The sequence below is a fragment of the Saccopteryx leptura genome, chromosome 8 (assembly GCF_036850995.1).
Source record: "Saccopteryx leptura isolate mSacLep1 chromosome 8, mSacLep1_pri_phased_curated, whole genome shotgun sequence".
Classification (NCBI taxonomy): Eukaryota; Metazoa; Chordata; class Mammalia; order Chiroptera; family Emballonuridae; genus Saccopteryx; species Saccopteryx leptura.
The window spans coordinates 82,723,531-82,749,256 of NC_089510.1; the positions used below are offsets into that span (position 1 = coordinate 82,723,531).

General features: G+C 38.7%; 1 protein-coding gene across 1 annotated transcript in view; it reads left to right on the top strand.

Annotated features, from left to right (window-relative positions):
* SPATA16 (spermatogenesis associated 16) overlaps window positions 1-24,649 on the top strand; it is a 287,397-nt gene extending 262,748 nt beyond the window's left edge. Inside the window, exons 8-10 of the mRNA XM_066347709.1 lie at window positions 1,149-1,313; window positions 5,035-5,118; window positions 24,519-24,649. Of these exons, the coding sequence (XP_066203806.1) occupies window positions 1,149-1,313; window positions 5,035-5,118; window positions 24,519-24,641 (372 nt within the window). The 3' untranslated portion in view covers window positions 24,642-24,649. The remainder of the gene's footprint in view (window positions 1-1,148; window positions 1,314-5,034; window positions 5,119-24,518) is intronic.
* Window positions 24,650-25,726: the final 1,077 nt, after the last annotated feature.

Here is a 25,726-nt window from a genome sequence, read left to right on the forward strand (position 1 = left end):
AGTATGCACAAACTAAAATAGTTCTTGCTCAGATACTAAACTTTAAGGTAGTGGTTAGTTCTTCGACTTCTGTTTGAGATATTTGAGTATTGGGGGGGTACATAGCTAAAATCGATATATAGATAGACACATATCAAGAGATTATGATTCACTGAGGAAAGCCCAGGACTCTGCCTGGTTAACAAATAAGCTTAGTATTCTGGTGCCAGTGGCCCAGGAGGAACACTGCCATAAAGGAATGCTCGTCTTCCAGGCTGCTTCTGAGCACCAGGGTGTGGGCTGCAATCGCCAGACTAAATCCTCCTGCAACTTCCAATTTCTCATCACTCTCCACACAGCAGAAACTCAAGGATTTTCTTTTAATCTTTATAGGTCCCTTTATGTCAGAAATAACTTTTTCTAAATATGAATGTAGGAACTTTACTTTAAACTTTGCCTCTCCTAATATGCATTACAATTTGTATTATACATTTTAGAGACAGAGACGTCTCATCTTTCATGGCTGGCAATAAAACACATAAGTGGGCCACCTTATTATAAATATTTCCCATTTTGAGAAAGCCTAAAATACCAATAAATTCATAGACATTGGTGGTCCTTATAAATGTGAACAATAGTCTATTTCAAGCTGGATCATGTCACTTGCTGGGATGGCCCTAAGTGTCAAAATAAAGTGCAGTAACACCACAAGAGAGAAGCCGGAGTTCAAGGCCATACAAGATGAACTGAGGATAAATTCAGAGCTGAGGTTTGATGTGCATAACATTTTCCAGGATTCAACTTGCATAAAAATATTCTTTTATATAAACAATGTAGGGTACCTTGACACAGATCTAGCTAAAAATGACACAGCTTTCTGGGATCAACACAGGGCAGGTGGAGCACAGGTTTAATTCCAGTCCCCTCTTGTCCCCTCAACACAACTTTCTTATGTAGGAACACCTGCAAATCAGTCCTGCAATGTGTTCCCTCTTATATACGTTCATCTATCTGAAGGAAGGGCACAGTTAGTTCTCTAAAAGGATCTGTTTGTACTAGAATCCATTGCTTCCAAGGATGTAAATGTAACAAACCCTGATTTCAATCCCCAGAATAAACTCTGTTTCTGTAGTTTTGTTCTAAAGCATTTCCTCTTACTGGGTGACTAGGGGAGTTTCCATACGTGCTCAGGCGTGATGGAGAAGTTGCAATACGCCAGCCTCCTCAGCCAGTTGCAGAGAGTAAAGGAGCAGTCCCAGGTGATCAATCAAGCAATGGCGGAGCTGGCAACCATTCCCTATCTACAGGACATCAGTCAACAGGAGGCAGAACTGGTAAGTATTTGTTTTTCTTTGTTTAAGGCTTTCTCAGGCCTTGAGTCAACAGAAAAAGTGATATGGTCTGAAAGAAATTTGTCACAATAAATGTAGTCTGAGGGAAAACTCCCAGCCCTCAGGAAGCATTCTAATGAAGATACTGGAAGATGTAGAAAGGTGAGTGTGTCTTTTTTTATTTGCTCACATGAGTAGCTTTTACTTTTTTCCATAGCAAGAATTGCGTGATGTGTAAAAACGGGGAAAGGAGCTGATTATTTGTATTGTGCATCAGGCTCTTTGTTTGAAGTTAAGTTAAATTTTAATAAATTGCTTCTTAAGCTCCAAGATATGTTAACAGATGACTCTCTTCTATGGAAAACTGAGAGTATGAAAGAGCAACTCTGTGTAGAAAACCAAACACACAAAATAGTCTTGAGTTTTTTTATTCACTTCTAGTGTCACATATATGTGTTGGCAGTGCCAATATGCACACACACACACTAGTACATTTAGATACCAGTTATTTTATTTGAGGCGAAAATGTAGTTAGTCAAATGGCCATGTTTTTAAACTGAATTGACCAATTAACTCAGAAAACACAGAGGCAGTCAAAAACTAGTTGAAGGAATATCTCAAACAATCTTCAAGCAGATTTGTGTATTGTAACCATAGTTAACATTAGAAATGAGAGCACCTTGCTTGAAAAACAATTAGTAAACAGCATACTGGCCATTCGAGGAAAAGTAAGATATATTCTATATGGAGAGCTTAATGTTTTATAGGAAAGGGCTCTTTACTTGGAGGCTTTAATTGAAAGTAGCTAAAACTAATTATAGACCTGAATTGAATTCACATAGCAAAGAAGAGAACAGCTTAAACAGATCAGCTGTAATTTAGTAATTTTCAAATAACTAAAGGAATCCCACCTGAGTTTTTTATTTGTTTTTTTAAATTATTAAGTCAGGGGTCCCCAAACTATGGCCCGCGTGCAGGCCGCATGCAGCCCCCTGAGGCCATTTATCCGGCCCCCACCACACTTCCAGAAAGGGCACCTCTTTCATTAGTGGTCAGTGAGAGGAACACATTGACCATCTCATTAGCCAAAAGCAGGCCCATAGTTCCCATTGAAATACTGGTCAGTTTGTTGATTTAAATTTACTTGTTCTTTATTTTAAATATTGTATTTGTTCCTGTTTTGTTTTTTTACTTTAAAATAAGATATGTGCACTGTGCATAGGGATTTGTTCATAGTTTTTTTATAGTCCGGCCCTCCAACGGTCTGAGGGACAGTGAACTGGCCTGCTGTGTAAAACGTTTGGGGACCCCTGGATTAAATGAGAGGCAGGGAGTCAAGGAGGCAGAGAGACAGACTCCCTCAGGTGCTTTAACCAAGATCCACCTAGCAAGCCCCCTACAGGACAATGTTCTGCCCATCTCGGGTCACTGCTCCATTGCTTGGCAACTGGGCTATTTCAGCGCCTGAGGCAGAGGCCATGGAGCCATCCTCAGCCCTCAGGGCCAAATTACTTGAACCATTCAAGTTATTGCTGCAGGAAGAAAGGAGGGAGAAAGAGAGAGAGAGAGAGAAGGGAAGGGGGAAGGGGAAGGGTGGAAAAGCAGATGGTTGCTTTTCCTGTGTGCCCTGACTGGGAATCAAATCTGGGACTTCCACACGCCAGGCCAACACTCTACTGCTGAGCCAACCAGCCAGGACCAAGTTTTCAAAGTTATAGCAAATGAATCAAGAAATGAATTGCCAACATTTATAATGTTCATCTAAACCTGTATAAGTGTGTTACATATGTACTAATAGTCAAAGTAAGCATGTAAAATGGTCTGACTAACCAAATAATAAAAACTAGGCTTCCTAAAGATTAAATCTATGAAGGAGTAGGGAGAATTAAGGAATTACTAAGTCAAAGCTGGTAGCAATACTTTCAAAACCTTTATGGATTGTGCCATAGAATGCCTTTTAAAAGGCTGCGCTCTCCCCACCATTCCTACGGCATTTAGGAGGGTAGTAAGCGTAGAGCTTTCAGAGTGCATGCATACTATGGCCAACTTTTGATAATTAATGCCCCTCGGAGATAAGAGAAAGCAAAGCAAATGTTAATGGAAGAAACTGGCACAGTGTTGATCCTGTCTTCCTGAAAAACACATGCAAGATTTAAATAAAAACTACAGGGGAGGCATCTGTACTTAGGTCTTTTTAACTACACATCTGCAGCCTCTTTTTTCTGGAAATACTAACATTTCAAAATATAAATGAAGTTTGAGAAACTGGCATTATTGACATCCCTTACTAACGTGTTAGTACAATATTCCACTATCTCAAACCTTGCAAAATAGAATAGGATGTTTTCACAATTTATATATCTACAAAAAAATGTTTTCAATGTATATGTACAGGCCCAATATTGTAAAATCACAGACCTTACAGAATTTCATCACCGTAAATAATAGATTTTATTTTTCAACTTCAAAGCATGAGTTAACCTAGACCATGAACCCTGGTAATATCTCCTTTGGTGCTATATAAACAGTGACTGCTCAGTAGAAGAGTTCTGAGTGACTCAGCTCGGCCCTTCTGCTACAAATCTGCAATATCTAAAGTTCAGAAAGATTAGCTAAGGATTCATACTGTTTGAGGCCACAGTGAACTGAACCAGCATTTGTTCTTTTTTAGAGAACTTTTCTTAGTTTTGACTGTCATGTGGCTCCATGCGGCCCCATTGCTTCACAGCTACATATATATGCAGCATATATAGAGGACTGTTTTAAACTGGAATGTGGAAGTTTGGAGACAAAGGGTAGAATTTTGAAAACTGGCCTTTGAGTGGAACCTAAAAAGAAAACTTGCTTATTTGGAGTTTTACAGAAGGGTAGTACAAGAACTTAAGTGAGTTAGATCATTTAAGAGGCAATAAAACAGCACACTTTTAGAATTGTCCTCTGGTGAGCTTCTGTTTGATGCTAAAATTATGATCCATCAGCCTCAGGAGAAAATACCAAAGCACGTCCATGAACTACATGCCATTTCCTGCGAGAAATAACTACAGCCTTCATTCTTTACAACCCAAATCTGTTTTAACAAAACCTCAACATTTAGTACATTAAGTCCTATATGTTTTCTAGGCTTTCGCCGGTTGGCTCAGTGGTAGAGCATCAGCCTGGCATGCAGGAGTCCCGGGTTCGATTCCCGGCTAGGGCACACAGGAGAAGCGCCCATCTGCTTCTCCACCCCTCCCCCTCTCCTTCCTCTCTGTCTCTCTCTTCCCCTCCCGCTGCCAAGGCTCCATTGGAGCAAAGTTGGCCCTGGCGCTGAGGATGGTTCTATGGCCTCTGCCTCAGGTGCTAGAATGGTTCTGGTTGCAACAGAGCAACGCCCCAGATGGGCAGAGCATTGCCCCGTGGTGGGCATACTGGGTGGATCCCGGTCGGGCGCATGCGGTCTGACTGCCTCCCTATTTCCAACTTCAGAAAAATACAGAAAAAAAAAGGCCTATATGTTTTCTACAAATTTGCAAGAAGAATCTTTTCATTGTTCCAATATTTTCTATCTGCAATAATGCTCAGTAATGACTGAAGCAAAGATGAGGTAGCTATGTTCATCGTTGGAAAGATGGGTAATAAAATCATCAGCATACAAATGATTTTTTAATTGGGTTTTAATCTGTGTATTTAGAGGAGTTATTTCTGTGTGAATGCCACACTGATAATTTTTATCTTGGTGCTGCAGCTGCAGTCACTAATGGCAGATGCTATGGACACCCTTGAAAGAAGAAGACACAATAAGGAGCATGTGTGGAATTCAATCCAAAAGGTAAAAATTTCAGCTGAAGAAAAAAGACATATTATTCTCAGAGAAAATGTCCATTTTAGTCAAGTCTGTTTAGAAGATAAAAAGAAAGTTCTTTGGGTTGTTTCATTATTTGTTTTCTTTTCAAAATAACGCAGCTCTCTCACTTTCTGCAAGTATAACCAAAATCAAAAATTGATTTTTTTAAACCTGTTCCCTTAGGTCTGTTTCTTTTCCAACAGACTATGGCCATGAGCTCATTTTCATATTTTGTTTTTATTGTCTGCTTCTTCGTCATCGGTTATTATAATTTCTTAAAAGCCCTTCCATCAGTGTTTTAGTCCACTTCCCAACTCCTTTCCTCAATTTTTGTCACTTGAGAAAAGATTATTACCTCTCAGGGAACTACAGAGAAACTAGCACAGTGATGTTTTATGGAGAGGAATAGCATGCCAGTTGTTAGAGGTAGAGGAACATCCTTTCATTGGCCCCTGGAGTTAAATAAAATAGCTGCCGAGATGTACCTGGTCTCCAGTGCTCAGGAGACTGGTGTGATACCACAGGGACCTCTAACAACTTAGGAGTAATATTGAGTCTCCATTCCAGCTAAAGAAAATAAATTCTGATCAGTTTACTCCCCACTCAGTCTCCTTCAGTCACCATGAGAACCCATGAAGAGAACTCGTGTCAGGAAGTGTGAGAGGAGCAAACAAAAGGAGCCTTCAGCTTAAGAGGTGACACTCAGGTGTAAGGGAACCTTATACATCTGAGCAAATGTGTCTTCTGAAATTATTCAGTGGCCCCAAACAGAAATCAGCTGAACTCAGCAAATATCTGCTGAATATTTACCAAGCCAGAGAGAACAGTAGATGTTAAAGACGTTGTGCTAGGCAAGACAAACACAGCCCCTGCCTATAGCGGCCTTACTGTCTAGGAAAAAGACAGTTATTAAAGAGTTACTTATAAGTTTACTGAATATTATTGTGAAAAAGTAGATATTCAATGATCTAGAAAAACAAATAAAGGAATATAATTTGATCTGGCAGGTCAGTCAGAAAAGCCAAAAATGATATTTATGCAACATTTAAAAGATAAGTAATTGTTATCAGGTGAAAGGGGAGAGTGTGTATGTGTGTGTGTGTGTGTGTGTGTGTGTGTGTGTGTGTGTGTGTGTGTGTGTATCAGAGACAGAGACAGGGACAGACAGACAAGAAGGGAGAGAAATGAGAAACATCAGTTCTTTGTTGTGGCACCTTAGTTGTTCATTGATTGCTTTCTCATATGTGCCTTGACCGGGGGGCTACAGCAGAGCAAGTGACCCCTTGCTCAAGCCAGTGACCTTGGGTTCAAGCCAGTGACCTTTGGGCTCAAGCTAGCGACCATAGGGTCATGTCTATGATCCCACGCTCAAACCAGCGACCCCGTGCTCAAACTGGTGAGCCTACGCTCAAGCTGAATGAGCCCACACTCAAGCCTGAGACCTCGGGGTTTTGAACCTGGGTCCTCTGGGTCCCAGTCCGATGCTCTATCCAATGTGCCACTGCCTGGTCAAGCAGGACATTTCTAAACAAAGGGAACAGTTTGTACCAAGAACGCAAAGAAAGCATGGCACACTCAAAAGCTGACAAAGATGCAAGGAACATATTTGAAAATGAGGTGCACAGGCAGAAGTCAACCTAGTAAAGGACTTGTTATATCAAGAACTTGGAATGTTCCAGAAAGTATCTGACTGGAAAATGTGTTTGAAACATTTCTGGGCCATAGTGGGAGGACATACTGAGAGGCTAAAGGTGTGGGGAGGTCAGTTATAGGAGGTGGTGTATGGTGGAGGACAAAAAATTGGAGTGAAACATACCAATATTAGAAATACTCAGGAAGCCAATTCAGCAGGCCCTGTAGTTCACAGGTTACCAGGAAGATTTAGAGAATAGAAAGAATTAAGAATTATGCCCACATATTTGGGTTGAGCCATTAGGCAGGGTTAGAGGGGGTTTGCTGGCGCCATGTACTAAGGAAGGAAACGGGAGCAGCTTTTGGCAGAGAATCCACAGGATCCAGTTGGGAAGCAGGAACCATACAGATATTAGAAAGGGAATTTAATATAAAGAATGTTTAACTAGGTATGAAATTGTTAACTAGGTAACTAAAAAAGCAAAGGAGAACAATAATTTATCACAAAAGAAGCATTTAAAAGAAGCGGCTAAACAGCCCCAAGTGCTAGGAAATCAAAGAGAAGATGTTGGAATTACTAAAACAGAAACTGGAAGAAGGAACCCTGCTGGGCCAACACTGAGACCTCCCACCAGGAGGTGCTGCTTAGCTGGTGCTAATATCCCTGAGCTTGGAGGGGAGGCATCCTGAAGGGCTAAGATCCCAGTGTCTGAGGAAAGGGCACTAACCCTCTGCTGCTACTGTACGGGGTGAGAAGGAGAAGGGAGCAGTAATAGGGGTAATTCTGCAACCTTTGGACAAACTAGACTCAAATGCTACTATGAAAAGAGTATGTTTCTGGAGAAAAGAAGCTTTGCTGAAGAGTTGCTCACAGGAACCCTAAGTAGACAGTAAGTCAGCAGCATGTCAACAGGAAGCATCAAGTCCTTTGGCTTTGCAATGTCCCTCTACCGCCCTATTGACAGAGAATAAGAGCTGGCAAATTAAAAGTAGGTTTTTTCAGAGGTTCAGCCAGAGCATCAAAGAACTAACTGTAGACAGCTGGGTTTAGAGTTGAGAGAGTATACACTGACCTTAGTGCTGGCAAAATACCCAAGGGAAATACAGAAGCCTGGAGTTCTGGATAAGAAGCTGAAAGAGATAGAAATCTCTTAGTCATTGCCAAATTGGTGTTAACTGAAATTATTTGAGTGGTTGACATGGCTGAGAAAGAACACAGACTAAGAAGGGAGACTTTAGGAGCATATTTCAATCTTAAGAGGAGAACTGTGCAAATAAGACTAAGAAGGAGTGGCAAAAAGGATCGGAGCTAGAGGTAAAACAATTCCAATTTTGATTAGAGTCAAGCAATATAATCAAATACTTCTGCTGGTTACAGAAATAATAGATTAGAACAAAGGTGAGCAAACCCCAGCCCTCAGGTCAAAATGGGCTACCACCTATTTTTGTGAATAAAGTTCATTGCATATAGCTATGCAGTTTATTTACAGATTGTCTATGTCACCTTGGTTGAGAAGTCACCACAAAGACTGTTTGGCTCACAAAGCCTTAAATATTTACTATCTGCCCTTATACAGAAAAAGGTTGCTATATGTTGGTTCAGAGCATTACCCTCAAAGAATATTTACATTTGTACAGTAATTTAATATTTATAATATTTATGTTTTACAGTATATAAGTAACATTTATACAATGATATTTGTATTTATAAATAAAAAAGGAAAATAGAGCAGTCCAGTTATAAAATTCTAATGACTAACCAAAAAGGTAGAAGAGAGATTGACATTTATCTATACCTATCTACATGCTGTAAACAACTACCAATTCTCAGCTAGTTGTTGAATAATCACATTCATGGGAACACTGAGCCTGTGGCTTCACTTTGCCCTTATTTTAGTTTTGATTGCTGTGTTACAAATCATCCCAAATATATAGTGGTTTAGCAACTCTCTCATGGTTCTATAGATTGAGCAGACTCAGCTGGGTGGATCCTGTTCAGTGTCTATGCAGTTCAATCAGATGGTCTCAGTCACATGGGTCATTTGAAAGCTAAAATGAACTGGGCTCCAGAATGACTCACTCACATGGCTGACAGTTGACACTAGTCATCTGAGCCTTAATATGGCCTCTCTACTTGACTTAGGCTTCCAAGAGGAGGAATTTCAAGACAAATAGAAACCATCAGTCCTCTTAAAGGCTAGGCCCAGAACTGGCAGATCAACTTCTACCATATCCATTGTTCAAAGCAGTCACACGCCAGCCCAGATTCACAGGCTTGGAGGAACAGATTTCCCTTCTCTATGGAGAAGGATATGTACATTCGGTGACAGAATGAAATAGTAGTGTCTGTCTTGGAGACAAGCACCAGCAGCAAAGCTGTGACTGTGTGTGGGCTGGAAAGCCTGCAAGCAAGCAGGAGTCAAGAGGATACTGAAGTCAAGGCCACTGCCACACGGTGGAGCCACTCTATCCAGCTGCTGGGTGTCTAGAAGGACTCACTGGTGAGCAGCCAATCTTTCCGAATTAAAAGCCTTGGTAATGATCCTAGCTTTCTAAATGGAAGCTCCTGAGAGGTCTTTAGGAAGATGTGAATGGGAAGGAACAGGGTGCCAAATTTTTCCCAAGGGCTTTTAATTTGGTTAATGTGACTCTACAAAGGATGATCCTATCACTTTCAGACAATTCTGGTAGCAAGTAAGTAATTTCCTTTTATTGCTACAGAGTTAATTTGCATGTGCAGAAAGAAATAATTTAGAAAAAAAAACAACACTAATTCTACAAGCTACACTGTGTTCTGAGCCCACTAGAAGTTGATATCAGCATCACCACCTCTCAGATCTGTTATCTGTAATAGAAACAGCTGTTGTACTTAATGAAAACACTTGAAATTTTCATCAGAAGCAGAATTATAGCCGTACCTTCCAGTTCCATGTAGTTATAGGGACTGTCAGAATCCCCATTACCTAAAACAATTTTCAGAGCTCTACTTTGTTATAGGTCTATAAAAAGCCTATCAAGATGAAATCTGATTCATGAGCACTGACCTCCTGTCTATATTTTGTTTTCTTTTGAGATCTCACTAAGAACCCAGAAAGAGAATGTATTGTCCTAGTTCACTAGAACTGATATATATGCTTTCTAGAACTTTCAGATATTCACTTTTGTTTTGGTTTGGCTTTACACAGTGCTATTTTCTAGCTGGTAATTAACTCAAAAATGATATAGGTACGTTGGGTTAGCTGTACATACACAAAAATAAGCATATTTTGTCAAAAAAAGGTCAATTTTCTTGTATTGTCAAGTCTCATGCTACGGCAAGACTCTTTAATTAAGATTATCACACTTAGCTTCATTTCAGTCTATAACAAAAATACCTGAGAAAACACTCTTTTGACTATCTCATAGGTCCTGTTAACACACAGCTTGTTCATGCTATTTACCCAGCACCTCTGCTAATACAAGCAGTGCCCTCATGATGTTTTCACTCTACTAGAGAATAGGCAATACACCACCTGAAAACCCTGGAATGTGTAATAAATGCTACAGGTGGAGGAGGCAGGAAAGGAAAATGGGAAGGGCCAGATGATCGCAACAGAGTAGTCAGGGCAGGATTCATGGAGGAGACATTTGAAGAACATCTAAAAGAAATGCAAACCTTGCAAATATCTATCTGATGCAAATTACTCCAAGTAAAGGAAACAGCAAATGCAAAATTCAGAGATTGGACATACCTGTCATTACAAGAAACTGCAAGGAAGGCAGTGTAAAAATGGAGTAGAAAGAATGAGAGTAATAGAAAAGGAAGCCAGAAAGCAGAGGACATAATGCTTTATCAAACAAAAAACCAATCTAAGCTGCTGAGTTGAGAGTAGATTGAAGAGGGCAAAGGGAGAATCAGGAAGACTCGTTGGTAAGCTATTACAATGATACAGAGGAGTGATTATGGTGCTTTGGACCCAAGGTTCAAACTCAATGTCGGACGGTTTGAATCTTGAACCCAGGTGGTGGCAACGGATGTGAGAGGTGGTCAGATTTGGTCTTTTATCCAGAAGAACAAAGGTTTATGTAGAGGGAGGCTTATGCAGCAATAACAGCAATTTGGATACCTGGCCTGTCACAATTAGCTCAGAAGCCGCTTCCTTTCTCTGGACCTCAGTTTTCTCATCTGTAAAATAAAGATATTGAACTAGAAGGTTCTAAGTACCCTCCTAGCTTGAAATGAAATACTTTTTTTCAAAAGCCAGACTATCAAAATGAAAGACTAAGAGTTAATGTTTTCTAAGCTCTTGATAAGTGCCCACATTTTGTACTGCCTGAAAAATTGTGGCTGACAAGCATTATTTTGTGTATAGCTGAGTAGTGAGGTGTGAGGCCAATTTAGAATTATAGTAACCTCCAACAAAAGTGGAATTTTATCATAAACTAGCCAAGTTTGTATGTATTCAATGCTTAAAATAAAGAATTTATTTTAATCTGAGCCAAAAAAAAAGTCACTAAGGAATTTGTGACTTAATATACCTTTGCTATCCACCTATATAGGATCCTCCTCCTCTGCTCCTTACTTTCCCATCTATAACCATAAAGAATACATCGCCTAAATCTGCAAACCTTTGTCCATTAATTCAGCTCCCATTCATGGGACCTTAGGCAAGTCACAACCTTCTAAGAAACATAATATGTTCATATCCTTACCACCTTCAGAGTTTATGACTTTGTGCCTCTCAGCATTGAATCCTAAGGCCCATTGAAGCTTTATAAACTAGGCCTGAAGATAAATAGAAAAAAGTGTCTTTAGAGAAACAAATTCTTTTAACAAAGGTACCAATTGTTAAGTTGGAACATTCCTGTTTCTTCTCACCAGAGAATCAGTTAATAGAAACAGTTAAGCAACATTCTGCTGCAACTTAGAAGAAAAGGTACTTGCTCTTCACTTACCAATTCTAAAATTTGCACTAAAAAGACCAGATTTTAATATGGTATAACAAACTTTTTCCTTACTCTGATATGCCTCTGAATCACTGATGTGAAACTAAATGAGAGAAATGAAACTGTTATTTTAAAAGTAATGAGAGAAATACTCTAACATATAATCATGGTTCTGTGCATTTTCAAGGAGAGTAATGCTACTTTTAAATTTCATCAACTATTATAATATAACATAGTTCATCATAATCATCAATGAATCCAACTAGTACAGTAGAGGTGGATATCTTTAAATCATCCAAATGAACTTATTCAAAATTATTTAGCTTTTTATGTTCCCTTTTTAATCTCAAAATCTTAACTTACAAATCATACTTGTCATCATACAGAAATGACATTCACTGAAATACTAATGTGGTCTTTTAAGATGGAAATTGGAGAGAATTGTATGTCACTTAGCAACTCTGTTCTGCTCGAGGTTGATGCAGGCGAAGCAGGCAGGGAGAGTGCAAGCCTGGGAGATGGGCCAGGGCCAGTCGGTGGCGGAGAGAGAGAGAAGAGCAAGTCGGAACATATATTTACTTTCCACATCAGCATTCAAACCTGCCTTCTTCCAGAAACCCTTCTGAGAGATTGCACACGCGACACCGTCACTCATCAGCCAGTCCTTTGGGCTGAGTAGTGTGTGGTGAGGGCATGCAGTTGTCTCTCTCTGGAAATACTGCTGTCTTTCAAAGATTCAGCAGCTGTGCCACTCATTTGCAAAGCAGTTTTTCCAGCAACTGGGTTTTTTCCTTTGTGTCTTATTCTTTAAGGAGTCTCTGCAGATTTATTGCAATTTGATTATGAATCTTCTCAGCTTCTTGTTATGTGCTTTAACATGAGCATATCCCCAAATTACTTTACAGTATGTGCTCCAAGCACTGCTAAGCAGTCCTGTCCATGGCGCAATGTCAATCATGGAGAGCAGTCTCATGCTCTTGCTGCTGACCATGCTGGGGGCAGGACGGGGAGATGCTCTGAGGACAGGGAGGTAGGCAAGGACCAAGGGGGTGAGGAGGCCAGGTGTAGAAACTGAATCTCTGGGGTTCCTGGGATAAATGTGTCTGTGCCAGTGGGTGTCCAGGCCAGCAGATGTAGTGGAGGGACCTCCACCAAAGCCTGGACAAACGTCCCATTGTGGTCACAGGCTGAGCCCTAGTGCAGTCGGCCCTGAGAAGAAGAACTCATCCTCACACACCACCCACAGCAATGCCTGGGAAGTGCAGGAAGCCAAGTGCCTCTCCTCCAGCCACTGTGACACACCCCACATCTGAATGGCACATTTCAATCATTTAAACCAAATAGCATCTTTCTCCTCTGACTTAAAGCAAAATGTGTATGGTTAATTTGATAATCATTTTCAACAACTATAGTCACTAATCACTCGCCGTCCACATGTACTTGGCTGCCCCTACAAATTTTGGAATGCCTCTTTTCTATACTTGTTGGCTGAAAGTATTTTCTCCTGAAATTTGATGGTTTTGCAGAAAATTTCTACAGCAGGAAAATTTCTGTGCAGGGTGGCCTCCTAGCATGGCCTTCATCTAGGGAGCATGTTTCCAAAAGTTTTCAACCAGAAGTTGGTCAAGGGGCAAAGTTGACTGCCAGTGTGCTCTTGTACTTAATGAAATACTGTGGCTTCACCAATTCTCAGACTATGTTAGACTTTGAGGCTTGCTTTCGAATAGCTATCTCAGTTGAAGCAAGGTATAGAAAAATGTGTCTCAGATAAATAATAATGTTAATAACGTAACAATAACAAATATTATCAGTCATTACTATTGATTGTTTAGTATGTATCAAGGGTATCAACAAGTTATTTTAATTATTGCAATAACCCTATGAGAGAGAAGCCATTATCTCTCTCCATTGAAAGGTGAAGAAAAAGAGCTTTGTAGAATTAGCAAGGGAATCAAGCCCAGGTTCGTATGGACAGGGTTTGGTTTTGAATCAGATTATTTGGCTCCAGGGCTCTGTTCTTAATCATTAGCTAGAATGCTTAGGTATAACCAAATGCAGCTACCAAAGGTCAATGGCACAATGAATATTGCAGGCCCAAGCTCAGACTGTAAGGCAGCCAGAAGACCACCTTTGAGTCAGCTTCTTGGCAGTGAGTGACAGAGGCTATTATAAGCATCCTCTCTCTTTCTCTAGATCACACTGGCCCAGCCACGGACTTACCCAGACTGCTTTGCAGAAGCTCCCTGACCAAATCAGAACCTTGGCACACACTGTCCCCTGGATCACACTGCTCTTACTGTTCTCCCTCAACATCCTCCTTCTGTGGGGGTATCATGTTTAGGTTGGCTTTGATACTCACCATTTTCACTTTTCCTGCAACATTAGAACTGTAAGAAAACAGCTTGGAAGTCAAATTGTTCCTATAATGTACTTCCTGTCACTCTGAGGGTCTCTCTCTGGTGAGTTATCTAAATTAGCACTCTGAAATGCACCAGGGTCTCAATAAAAACACAATTTTAGAAGTTCATAATGCCATAACCGCTCCAAGCTTTACTCTCACATTACAGAGCCCTGGAGGCTGGGATAGAGCAGCTTCCTGTTAACTTCTCTTACTCTCCTGGCCTGTCCTGTCCTGCTAATGAGATAATATTGGGAGGTGACTAACACAGAAATGGAAAATGCTCATGTTACTCCAAACCTATTGGTGTTCTTATCTTTGTAAGGGATTCTCAAAATGCATCTTTCAGAAGTTCAGTGAAACATTCTGTGGTGAGGTAGAAGATCATATATCTCAATGGCATTCTGAACTGAAGAGTTCGTTTGCAGTTCATTCTAAAGGTTACTCTCTTTAAAATACCAAAAGTGTCTTCTTTGCACAGCAGCCCAGCATTTTATTGCGTGTATTTTATACATTAAGTTTTGCAGTCCTTTATAATTCTGGAGAATAACAATAACAGCTTATCCCACTTGTAGCTAAATGAACCATAGGACATCTTCCATTCTGTATTGTAAGTGGGATTAATAAGAGTTCAAAGCAATTGACCTGTAGCTCATTCAGTCATTTATAGTGTACTCATTATACCTTTCATCTTTTGGGAAAGGGCAAAAGTGAAACTGCCTTTACACGCAGCCCTAAGGGAAGATATGGGCCATTTGTTATTCTGATTATGACTTTCTTAAAATGATACATGTAGAAGAGGGGGCAAGGCTGTAGTCTAAAACACATACAAATGCCTTAAGCACAAACACACCCATTTCTCTTAACAGCATCACAACTCTGTGGGTAAACCGACCGCGTACTCTGCTAAAATGGCTCTGTGCTGGAGAAAAGACTATGGAGAGCAGCACGAGATGGCTGAGGAAAGGGGGACCTGGACCCATGTTAGAGAGATCCTAAGCTAGAGAGACAGTTGGGCCCTTCTCTTATTGAATTAAAAGGAATTTGAGAGGCTTTTAAGTTCCTAAGACCTCTTAATTGGAGAGAAGACCCCTTCAGCTTCACAGTAATTCACATCATCATATTGTTAAAGATATTTAGAAGCAACTGGGAAAAATAATTCAAGATATGAAAGTATATCTTCTTAAGGTATGGGAGTGGGGGGGGGTCAAAACTAATTATTTTAAAAAGCAATGATAGAGGAGGACTTTCCACTTTCAGGAATATAGAGTAAACATGCTTTCCTGTTCTAAGCAATAAAAAGGAACAAACTCTTGATACGTGCAACAACCTGAACAAATCTCCAGAGAAGCGTGGAATTATATACTATATGATTTCACTTACATAACCTACTTAAACTGACAAACAGAAATGGACAGCAGATTAGCGGTTGCCAGGGGCCCACGGGTGTGGGGCCAGGGAACTTGGTGTAGCCGTAAATGGACAATGGGACAGAGCTTCCTGGTATTGGAACTGCCTGGTATCTTGAGTGTATCAATATCAATAGCCCAGCTGGGTCATTCTACTACCATTTTGCAAAATGTCACCATTGGGACAAACTTCATAAAGAATACTACTTCTACTACTTCTTACTGATGCATGGGAATATACAATTACCTCAAAATAAAATGTGTTAAAATATATCCAAACCTTCAAGTAATTTATATCATTAAATATTGAAAACTAAAGTTTGAAACACCCATGATACATGTTTTCTTGGACAGAGTGACAGATTTTCTAATATCCTTTTAACTCTATACTAAACATAATAAAAAAAAAGTGGCATCATTATGGGAATTTTCAGTTAAGAGTTGGTAATACAGTTCAGCAGGAAGTTTTTTGCACATTTTGCAACATGTCAGCAGTAGATGCCTCAGATTTCTCTAAATTAAAAGGAGATATAGGGGCTTGTTTGTCACTGTGAACGGTAGCCAAAAGCTGAAGGAAAATGCTATATTATGAATAGCAAGAATAACTGTTTCAGAAGCTAACTTTACTTTAGAAATTAATTTCAAACCTATTTGAAAATAATTGTAATTCTAATTAGAATTAAAAGTCAAACCATTTTGGATGATAAATATTTATAAGCACTTGGTCTGGAAACTAAACTGGAACAGAGCAAAGACACTAATATTACCCACAGTAATCCACTGTGGTAGATGAAAGGTCTGTTTTGCTGAGAGGGTTTTGGGCCACACTGCTGACCGTAGGAAACATACTCTCATTCTGTAACCACCACTGCAGTCACATAAACCTGTATTTATTCCTGAAGAATATAATTCTCATTCCATTTGCCTTTTTTCTTCTTAAAAGACATCTCTACAAGCCTTACTAAGAAGAAAAAAAACCTAAGAGCACAAACATGAGCAAATTACTCCCTGTAAACAGACCTCATGCTCTCGCTTTGATCCAGACTAGGTGAAATCCAAGAGGAAGTCCCGGTTAAAGCCTAGTATTTTTCCTCTCGTGTAACCCACCCCTACTTTCCTGTTTGAAATCAACTTCCTCTCGCTGCCAGTATTGCAAAGAACTCGTCCTGGTTCCCAGGCTATCCACTGACAGCCTGTGCAGGGACCACCAACCAAGGAGCAAGTGCCAGACAGCAGCGGGAAAAGGGAATTCGAGAAAGCATCGAAGTCGTGTGAGGGGAAAATTAGAACTTACTTCAGCTTCCTCTTCTTGTATGACTTAGTCATGACATTTGTTTGCTGGGGCTTCTGTAATGAAGTACCACAACCTGACCGGCCTGAACAGAAGAAAAGTATAGTTTCACAGTTCTAGAGGCTGGAAATCTGAAATAATGTGTCATCAGGGTTGGTTTCCACTGAGGGCTATGAGGAAAATCAGTTCCATGCCTTCCCCGTAGCTTCTGGTGACTTGCTGACAATCCGTACCTACCTTGTCTGGTAGGAGCATCGCCTGATCTCTGCTTTCCTCTTCACATGGCATTCACCCTGTGTGCATGTCTATGTCCAAGTACCGCTCTCGATAAGGACATCAGCATTTTCAATTAGGGTCCACGCTAATGACCTCATTTTAACTTGCTTACCTCTGTAAAGACCCCATTCTGAGATACTGAGAGTTAAGACTTCAACAAATGAATCTGGAGAGAGTAAAATTCAACTCATCACCATAATGTTTGATTTTAAATTACTTTAAAAGGAAAAAGCCCACGCCAATCTTTACAGCAGCTCTCCTGCCCACATGCCACAGTGGAACGATGCCTTTTTCAAAGCTCTGTTAGGCTGTGTTGTCTCTTAGCTAGTATCATCTCTCACCAGCTTTACCCATGTTGAGCTTCTGGTCATTTCTTTCCTTGGTTTGTCCCATTCCTAACTCTCTATTGCCCTGAAAATTCAGTTTCATGCTCAGCAATGCCCTTGGTGTTGTGGCCAGCCTTCACACAATAACCAAAGTTGCTTTCACCCTTGGCTTACATACCTTCAATTATCAAATGAAAATAAGTTGGGTTTTGTATAAATGAAGCTAATAGCTATCCTCCTTCATGAGAAAGCTCTCAAGTGCACAGAGATCCCAGGGCATTCCCCACACTTTTTACCTATATATGAGAGACTATGTTGGGTATAGAAGATAAAAACTCATTTTATAGTAAAATGTTATTCGAGAAAATATTCTAGTAACTTTAGCATGCCTATACCAAGAGTGACTATGAAGTGGTTATATGTGCAGGAAAAATATTATTTTAATCTCTCACAATGTTGTATTTTATCCTGGAATCCAGTAGAAAATTTTAAATTTTGATATGCTAAAAAAAATACAAAATCATTAAACCAAAAAATATTTTGGTACTAGTAAATAATCTGATGCAGTTATAGGATGAGAAAGAAATAAAGTATGCTGTGAATTACCTTGTGATGTTAAAATGATTCATCATGGGGCCCTTCAGATGCAAGATAAAATTCTGACACATATGGAGAAAAGATACAGATCTTATTGGTATGGTTATTTTATATAGAATATAAAGGAGGTCCAAGAATCCCAGTGCCTCTGGGTGTTTGTATTAACCAGTTCAGTGCCTTTTATTACACACAAATCACAACAGAAGTGGTGGGTCCCTGTCTTTTCCATAGTGCTTCTTTCCCATGTGGTACAAGGCAAACTGCAATGTGTCCTCCTTTCACTGAGCATATTTCTGTAGGGTGAGTCAGACCAAAATAAATATCATAAAATTAGTAGTTTAAAGCTAAAATGGATTTTTAAAGTATATTCAGTTCAACCTCCAACTCACACATGATTTTCAAGTCCTTCATGCCTACCAAATGAGTCGTCTAATGTTTGGTTTCCAATTTCTGGTGATGGGGCTCACCATACCTCACCATGAACTCCCTTTCATGTTTTTTCAGTTGTGAAAAGCAGTTATATATATATACACTTTTTTACTCATTCAACTAATAATTCAGTTATTCATTGATTTAACAAAGCTCTGTTGAGAACCTATTATAAACTACCAGGCATTACAAAATGTACTATTACCATAATCTTGGTAGAAATTGTAGCCATTTATGAAGAGTTTTGCAGAAACATCAAGCCATTAAATCCTCACAAAAAAACCTATAGAATGTTTATTATTATTTATTTTTATTTACACTAGAGATAAGAAAATAAAAGTTCAGAAATGAAGTCATATGACTAGTCAAAGAATTGCAAATCAAATGTATTCTTTAATTCTAGATTGCACTGTCTTTCCAGTGTGTATTCCGACACAGAACAGATCCATCACCTCTTCCACATAACAACTTTGATATAACTTAAGGATACCACAGGGACCTGTGATACTTCTCTTTTCCATATTGAACTCCTCCAGATTCTCCAACTTTCCTTTATACAATTTGGAGTCCAGACCCTGGACACATCCAGAACTGAGCATAATAACCCAGTTGTGATATGAGCCGAACAGTGGAAATGAGGAAGCTATCGCCCCTTTTAGACAGACACTGTAGTCTGCACTCAGATCAGTTTTGGGGATGGTAAACAGTTAATACTGTTTATTTATATTGAACTGTGGCTAATATGTACTATCAGAAACTCACCTCTCTCCCCTCCCTTCTCTGTCCCCTCCTGATTTTGCCTTTTATAAAATCACAAGACTTTCATATAGGTCAAACACCTTCACTTAACATTGTTACTGAGACAGTATCCCTTACAGAGAAGCCAAAAATACCAGTAACAGATAAAATTGTTTGGCTTTTTTATTTTTTTTCACTTTTCTATGTATTTTTAAAATTTATTTATGTTTTTTCTACTTACAGGGTATATTCTTCCAGATTCTATTATTAATACTACTACCAAATAATAGCAATTCAGACTTATGCAAATATTCCAGATAAACTGTTTAATTTAATCTCACTAGAACCTTCTGAAACAACTAATAGATGAGGAAACTTAGGTTCCAAGAAGTTTGATAAGTTTGCCCAAATTCACAGGCCAAGAAAATGCTGGAGCTGGAATTTCAACCCAGATTTATCTGACTTCAACAGTAGGCCAGATCTCTGCCATGACCACCTTCTTTTATGAATAACTGAAAGCATCTTTTTTTCTGTTTGTTTTTCTTACTACTTTTCAACTTCTAGAATGCTTCTCACCTGGTAAACTATAAAACAGTGGGCTGTTTTTTCTTTTCAGTTTTGAGTTCTTTATGATTCTGACTTTAACCTAGTTCTAAAATATTGTACGGGTCCATTATTTAACATACTCCTGATTATATGGGCTTTTCTCATCTTGTATTTGTCACTAATCAAGCTCGTTTTTTTTCCCTAAAACTATACATCTAATTGTATCCCTTATCTCATTAAGATATGACCATTATCTCAAGTTAGAAATGTCACCATCATTTCTAATTCTGCCTGTCTTCTTATCCTAATCCAGAGTTTTTCACTAAGTCTATAGTTCTTACCTTCCAAGTGTCTCATAAATCCTTGATTCAGGCCCTCCTTGTATTTTTCATACCATATTGTACTGGTCTCCTAATTGAGCCACCTGCTTCCAGTCCCTCCCCATGATGACACCAGGTTTATCTTTCTAAGCACACACCCAAATATTTTTTTTCTTTTCTACAAGCTGACCCCAGTCTATATTTCCTGCTGTGCACAGTAGAGAGACACCTATGTCTAGGCTATAAGTGACTTATCCCTATTAATTTACCCAGTTCTCTTGCAACGTTGCTTGTATAAATGCCCTTTCCTCTCTCTGAAAGATGTTTCTTGTCCACGTAAAGACCTGACTCCTAGCCCTGACCAGTTGGCTCAAAGATAGAGTGTCCTCCCAGGGTGTGGAAGTTCCAGTTCGATTCTCTACCTCTCTCCTTCCTCTTCTCATTCTCTCTTTCCCTCTCTTCCCCTCCCTCAGCCATGGCTCAAGCAAGCTGGCCCCAGGAACTGAGGATGGCTTCATGGCCTCACCTCAGGAACTAAAATAGCTCAGTTACAGAGCAACAGAGCAGCAGCCCCTGATGGGCATAGCATTGCCCAGTAGGGGGCTTGCTGGGTGGACCTGAGAGTCTGTCCTGCCTCCCCACCTCTCAATAATAATAATAATAATAATAATAATAATAATAGACTGACTCCTGTAACCTCCAGTGCACCCCTATATTTCTACAGATAGCATTCACTGTTCTGACATTTTTGCTAACAGAAACCTTTGCACATAATTCTTATAAAAACAGTTATGCTTTGTTGTAATGATTTGTCATTAATTGCCTCTCCTACATGAATATAAGCTCTTCATAAACAAATATCTTGACTTTTTTTTGCTTATTACCCTAGTGCAGCATAGTGCTGCCCTAGTGCCAAATAGTAGCTATTCGATAAATATTTTCATAAAAAGATAATGTACTTTCTTTGATATCTAGACTGAGTAGAAATTTTCCTATAATATTGCTCTATTTAGTTACCTCCACATTTCTTCCTAGTTGATATTGTTTTTGTAGTTAGAATTTTGAGACCTCCTATATTCTCAGGCTGTCTTCTCTTTTAGAGTTTCATAGTCATCTTTGTTCTGAACTTTTTGAATCTACAGTAAATCATGACTAATAATAGACTTTTGTGTATAAGAACTAAAAAGTCCTGAGAAAGTAGTTGATATGGTTTCCTTAATTTTTGATCTGAGATATAACTGCTAACCATACAATAGGTAAGAATCTTCTCTCCTATTGAGACCTGTAGTTCCCCTCAATCATCTGATATCCCAAAATCCTCTGCAAGCTCACTTGGTCGGCTGTCCATATCTCTGTAATGCCATGTCAGCATCGGCATATAGATACACAAGAAAATGGTATCTGCCCATTTTGCAAATGGGAAAATTAGACCCAGAATGACCAAGTAGACTATCTGATACAGTTAAGCAAAGTAGATTCTGTACCAAAAAGAAAGTCTAATAAGGCCTTTGCTCTAAAAACTGGCTCATTTCCTTCCTCACATGCTTACATATTTCTTTGTGTTTTATTTCCCTAAAGGCTTTATAGAAATTTCTATCATTTGCAATCTGTTCATCTTAGTTATATGAATCTATTTTCTCTTCAACCAGCATTTTTCTTTCCTTGACTTAAAAAAGAAAATAAAAAACCAGCTTTACTAAAAACATGTTACAGCTTTCCTACACTTGAGTCAGTACAGAAGCTAAAATTGACTTACTTCACTGCATATTGAGTCATTCATCTAATGGTATACTCTAAGAGAATAGCCTCTGCTTTGAAAAATGTAAGGGCTCATCTGAAGACTGGACTAACTGATCTATGAATACAAGTCATGAAATTTTTTGGTTTGTTGTATCCTTGAAAATGTCCAAGCTAACCATTTCCTTACCGAAGATTGGTAAAAACTAAAGTTCAGAAAGGCCAAGTGACTTTTATGGGGTCACAGATCAGGCTTATAACCCAGGCCAAGACCAGAACTCAACACTTCCACTCCTTATTCAGTGACCTTCCTACCTCTGGCTATTTCAAGCATGGAGACCTCATTTTGTTGTTATCTTGCCTCGAACGTCTCAAAACTAAACAATGTAAATAGAATGATGACATATGAAGGTAGTGATTAACTTGTAAAAGAAGAAAAAGCCTTCTGGTATTCTCCATATCAGCCATCACTCTGAGTGTGAAAAAACACTTTGGTTTCTGAATGTCAGCTCTATTATCAGACAGGAGGATAATGAGGGCATACTGTAATCCTCGGTGCTGGGAATAGCGGACAACGTAAACCTAGCTCCTGCCTTATGAAGATTAAAGCCCAGATGGGAAGACAGCTATTATATAAATCATTATAAACAATTAAGTAAAAATTACAATTTGCAAAGAGATGAATGGGTTGCTATGGGAATATGTTACTGAGAGACCCAATCTGGTCTGGGCTATCCAGAAAGACTTCCCTGAGGTACCGATATTGAATGTGAAATTCAAAAAACATACAAGTGTTCAAATGGGAGTATTCCATCAGAGGGCATAGCATTAGGAGGATCAAGGGTGCAGAGAACACTGCACAGCTGTGCTCAGATAACTGAGAGATGTACACACGGCTGAGAAAGATGAAATGACACAAATGAATCAGATCACCCAGAGCTGTGTAAGCCATGTTTAAGGTTGGGGAGTCTACTTAAGTATTTAAACAAGAGAATAATTGTGTGATAAGAATTACATTTACAAAAGATCACTCTAGTATCATTAAGAAATTGGGTTGAAATGTAAGCATGTCGACAGACCTGGTAGGAGGTGAACGCAGGCCAGGTGAGACAAGCACATAGTTTGTACCCTAGACTAGACCTCCCCGCTTAATTAGGCAGTGCTCTCTGTTCCAATGACACAATCTTGTGTTTCTTTTTTGTCTGTAATGTTTGTAAAAAAAATAAAAAATAAAAAAGGCAACATAGTTAGTCAACACTGCTCTTAATAAATACAATTAAAAACAAAATAGAAGACAGCAGCCACCTAGATATTTTTAAATATCCATTCTGAATCATTGAAGAAAGCATTTTTGTTGCATTTGGATTGTAATTTTAAATTGTATTTGACCTAATTGCAAGCATTCTAACTGTAAAGAGCTTTGATTTAAGTGATAAGTCATCAGTGCAGACAACATAAGTGAGTCATCAACTCAACTACTGAAGCCACAGTAAAGTGCCATCTATTATGTTTGTTTTGATTATGCTCTATGTTAAATTTTTACATATGATTTTGGTGTAAGTTGGATTATATAAATATATGTAATACATGGAATAATGCATTGACTTTATGACAAGATCCAAAAATATTCTAACAAGTTATTTTGATAATTGCTGCATTGATCAGACATCATAAACAGCAATGTGACTTTGGAGAAATTTACCTATAGTAATTTTAAGTTGTCAAAAAGAAATGTTTTCATATAAAAAAGTTATCTTATTTTCTTAAGAAAACCAATGGACAGCTTATATCACCTCAGGTGATATAAGACCTAAGAATAACATATAGATGAGTGCTACCATTTATTATTCTTGTTTGACAACCTAAATTATCTTTTCAATATTGTAGTGAATAATAAACCAAATGATTTAAAGGTAGAATTCAAAATAAGAAAATTGAAGTTTTAAGTGCTTTTATCTTAAATAGATAATATGTTCATGTCCCTTGAGCTAATTTTATGACAATGGGCTCTTTATGCAATGACTTTAGGCTAATATAATAAATAAGTCCTGGCAATCAGAGTTAAGTATAAATTGTTACATCTACAGACTTTCATGAGACCCCAACTCAGCATATGTGTAAATTTTTCTTATTCTACAGTTCTTTCTGACAAATCATATAATACATTCTACCATCCTTGAATAATTAGAAGTTTTCTTTGGAGAAAGACTAATACTTTATTTTTAAGAATTATTGATTTGTATTCATTATTTTATCTTATTCTCTGGTATGTGGCATTTTTAAAGAAAATGTATTTTTCAAAATGTCCTTTTAATTTAAAACAGTTCTTACTAAGACAAGGTAGAATATTTATTTTTTTCTCCTTAATTGGCCAGGAGCATACAAATGCTAGACTATCTGGCTTGAGGGAAGTAGATTTGTTTCTTTCAATTATTTTTGAGAATAGATTAATTTTTTACCATTCACTTCTTTTTGAAATCCCTGGTTTTACTGACCATTAAAGACAGGGAGTGATTCTCATACCTAGTGGGGAGGACAGAGTGGTAAAGCAGACTCCCTCACGCCTGCTTCATGTTCCTAAATCACAGGAACCTGAAACAGAAACAGAAGGAGCCTTTTTATATTGACTCATTTGTCTCTCCCAGTTCTGTTTCAACATGGACCTATATGTGCCATTTAATTTTAAATACTTCACGATTTTTCCACATTTACAAAACTTGGGAAAACAATAACAAATCTTGCTGTATCTATTTTTTGTAGGTTGGACGAATTGAAGACTTTCTATACCAATTAGAGGATAATTTCTTGAAAACTAAAAAACTTAGGACTGCTCGAAGGCAAAAAACAAAAATGAAGAGGCTTCAAAGCATGCCACAAAGCTAGTGTCTGGGGAGCAGGTGCCACCACGAAACGTTCCAGAGAAAGGGACAGTGCATTCACCAGCCTGACGGTAACAGCTCAGTAAATAAAACCTATTATCAAGGGAATGAAATGACACTTACCTTGTCTCATCTTTAGCAAGGACCGTCTTTACTTCCCTAATCTCTACTGGCAACAATAAATGTTCTCAGCAAATTTGATTTGACTCTTATTCACCTTCATCTTATTTAGTTAAATAGATTATAAAATAACCATTTGCTGCCTCTTTTGCCTGCCTCTTTCTTTCAAAATAGAATAAGGTATACCAGGACTACCTAAGAATGCTTATAGTGTCTGTGCATATTCACGCACAGCTATTAAGAGTTGTTCATACACAATATAAAGATAAGAACAGACAATATACATGCAAATTTTAAAAATTATAAAACCAGTAAGAACTTTCTCAATCTTCTTAGAGATATGTAGTATGGCTAATGCTATCTATTAAATTATCTCATTAAAATCTCAATTCTTGCCTGACCAGGCAGTGGCGCAGTAGATAAAGCATCAGCCTGAGCTGCTGAGAACCCAGGTTTGAAACCCCAATGTCTCCAGCTTGAGTGCAGATCATAGACATGAACCCAAGGTCTCCGCCTTGAGCAAGGTATCAGTTGCTCTTCTGGAGCCCCCCAGTCAAGGCAAATATGAGGAAGCAATCAATGAACAACTAAGATGCCACAACAAAGAACTGATTCTTCTCATCTCTCTCCCTTCCTGTCTGTCTGTCCCTGTCTGTCCCCTCCTTCTCTCTCTCTTTCTCTTGCTAAAAAAAAAAAAAATCTTGATTCTTTTCTATGAATTCTTTATATTCCCTCCCATTAAATGACTCACAAAATGCATATATTTGACAAGGTAGTTAGCCAATAGCCATCACTCAAAACCTCAGCTGACGCCAAAAAGGAGTTTGAAAATAAAAGAAGGAGGAAGTCAGATACAAAGAAAAATTAAAAAAAAAAAACATAATTTTTAAAAGTAGTGGAGCCTGGCCCTGGCCGGTTGGCTCAGTAGTAGAGCGTCGGCCTCACGGGCTCGATTCCCGGCCAGGGCAC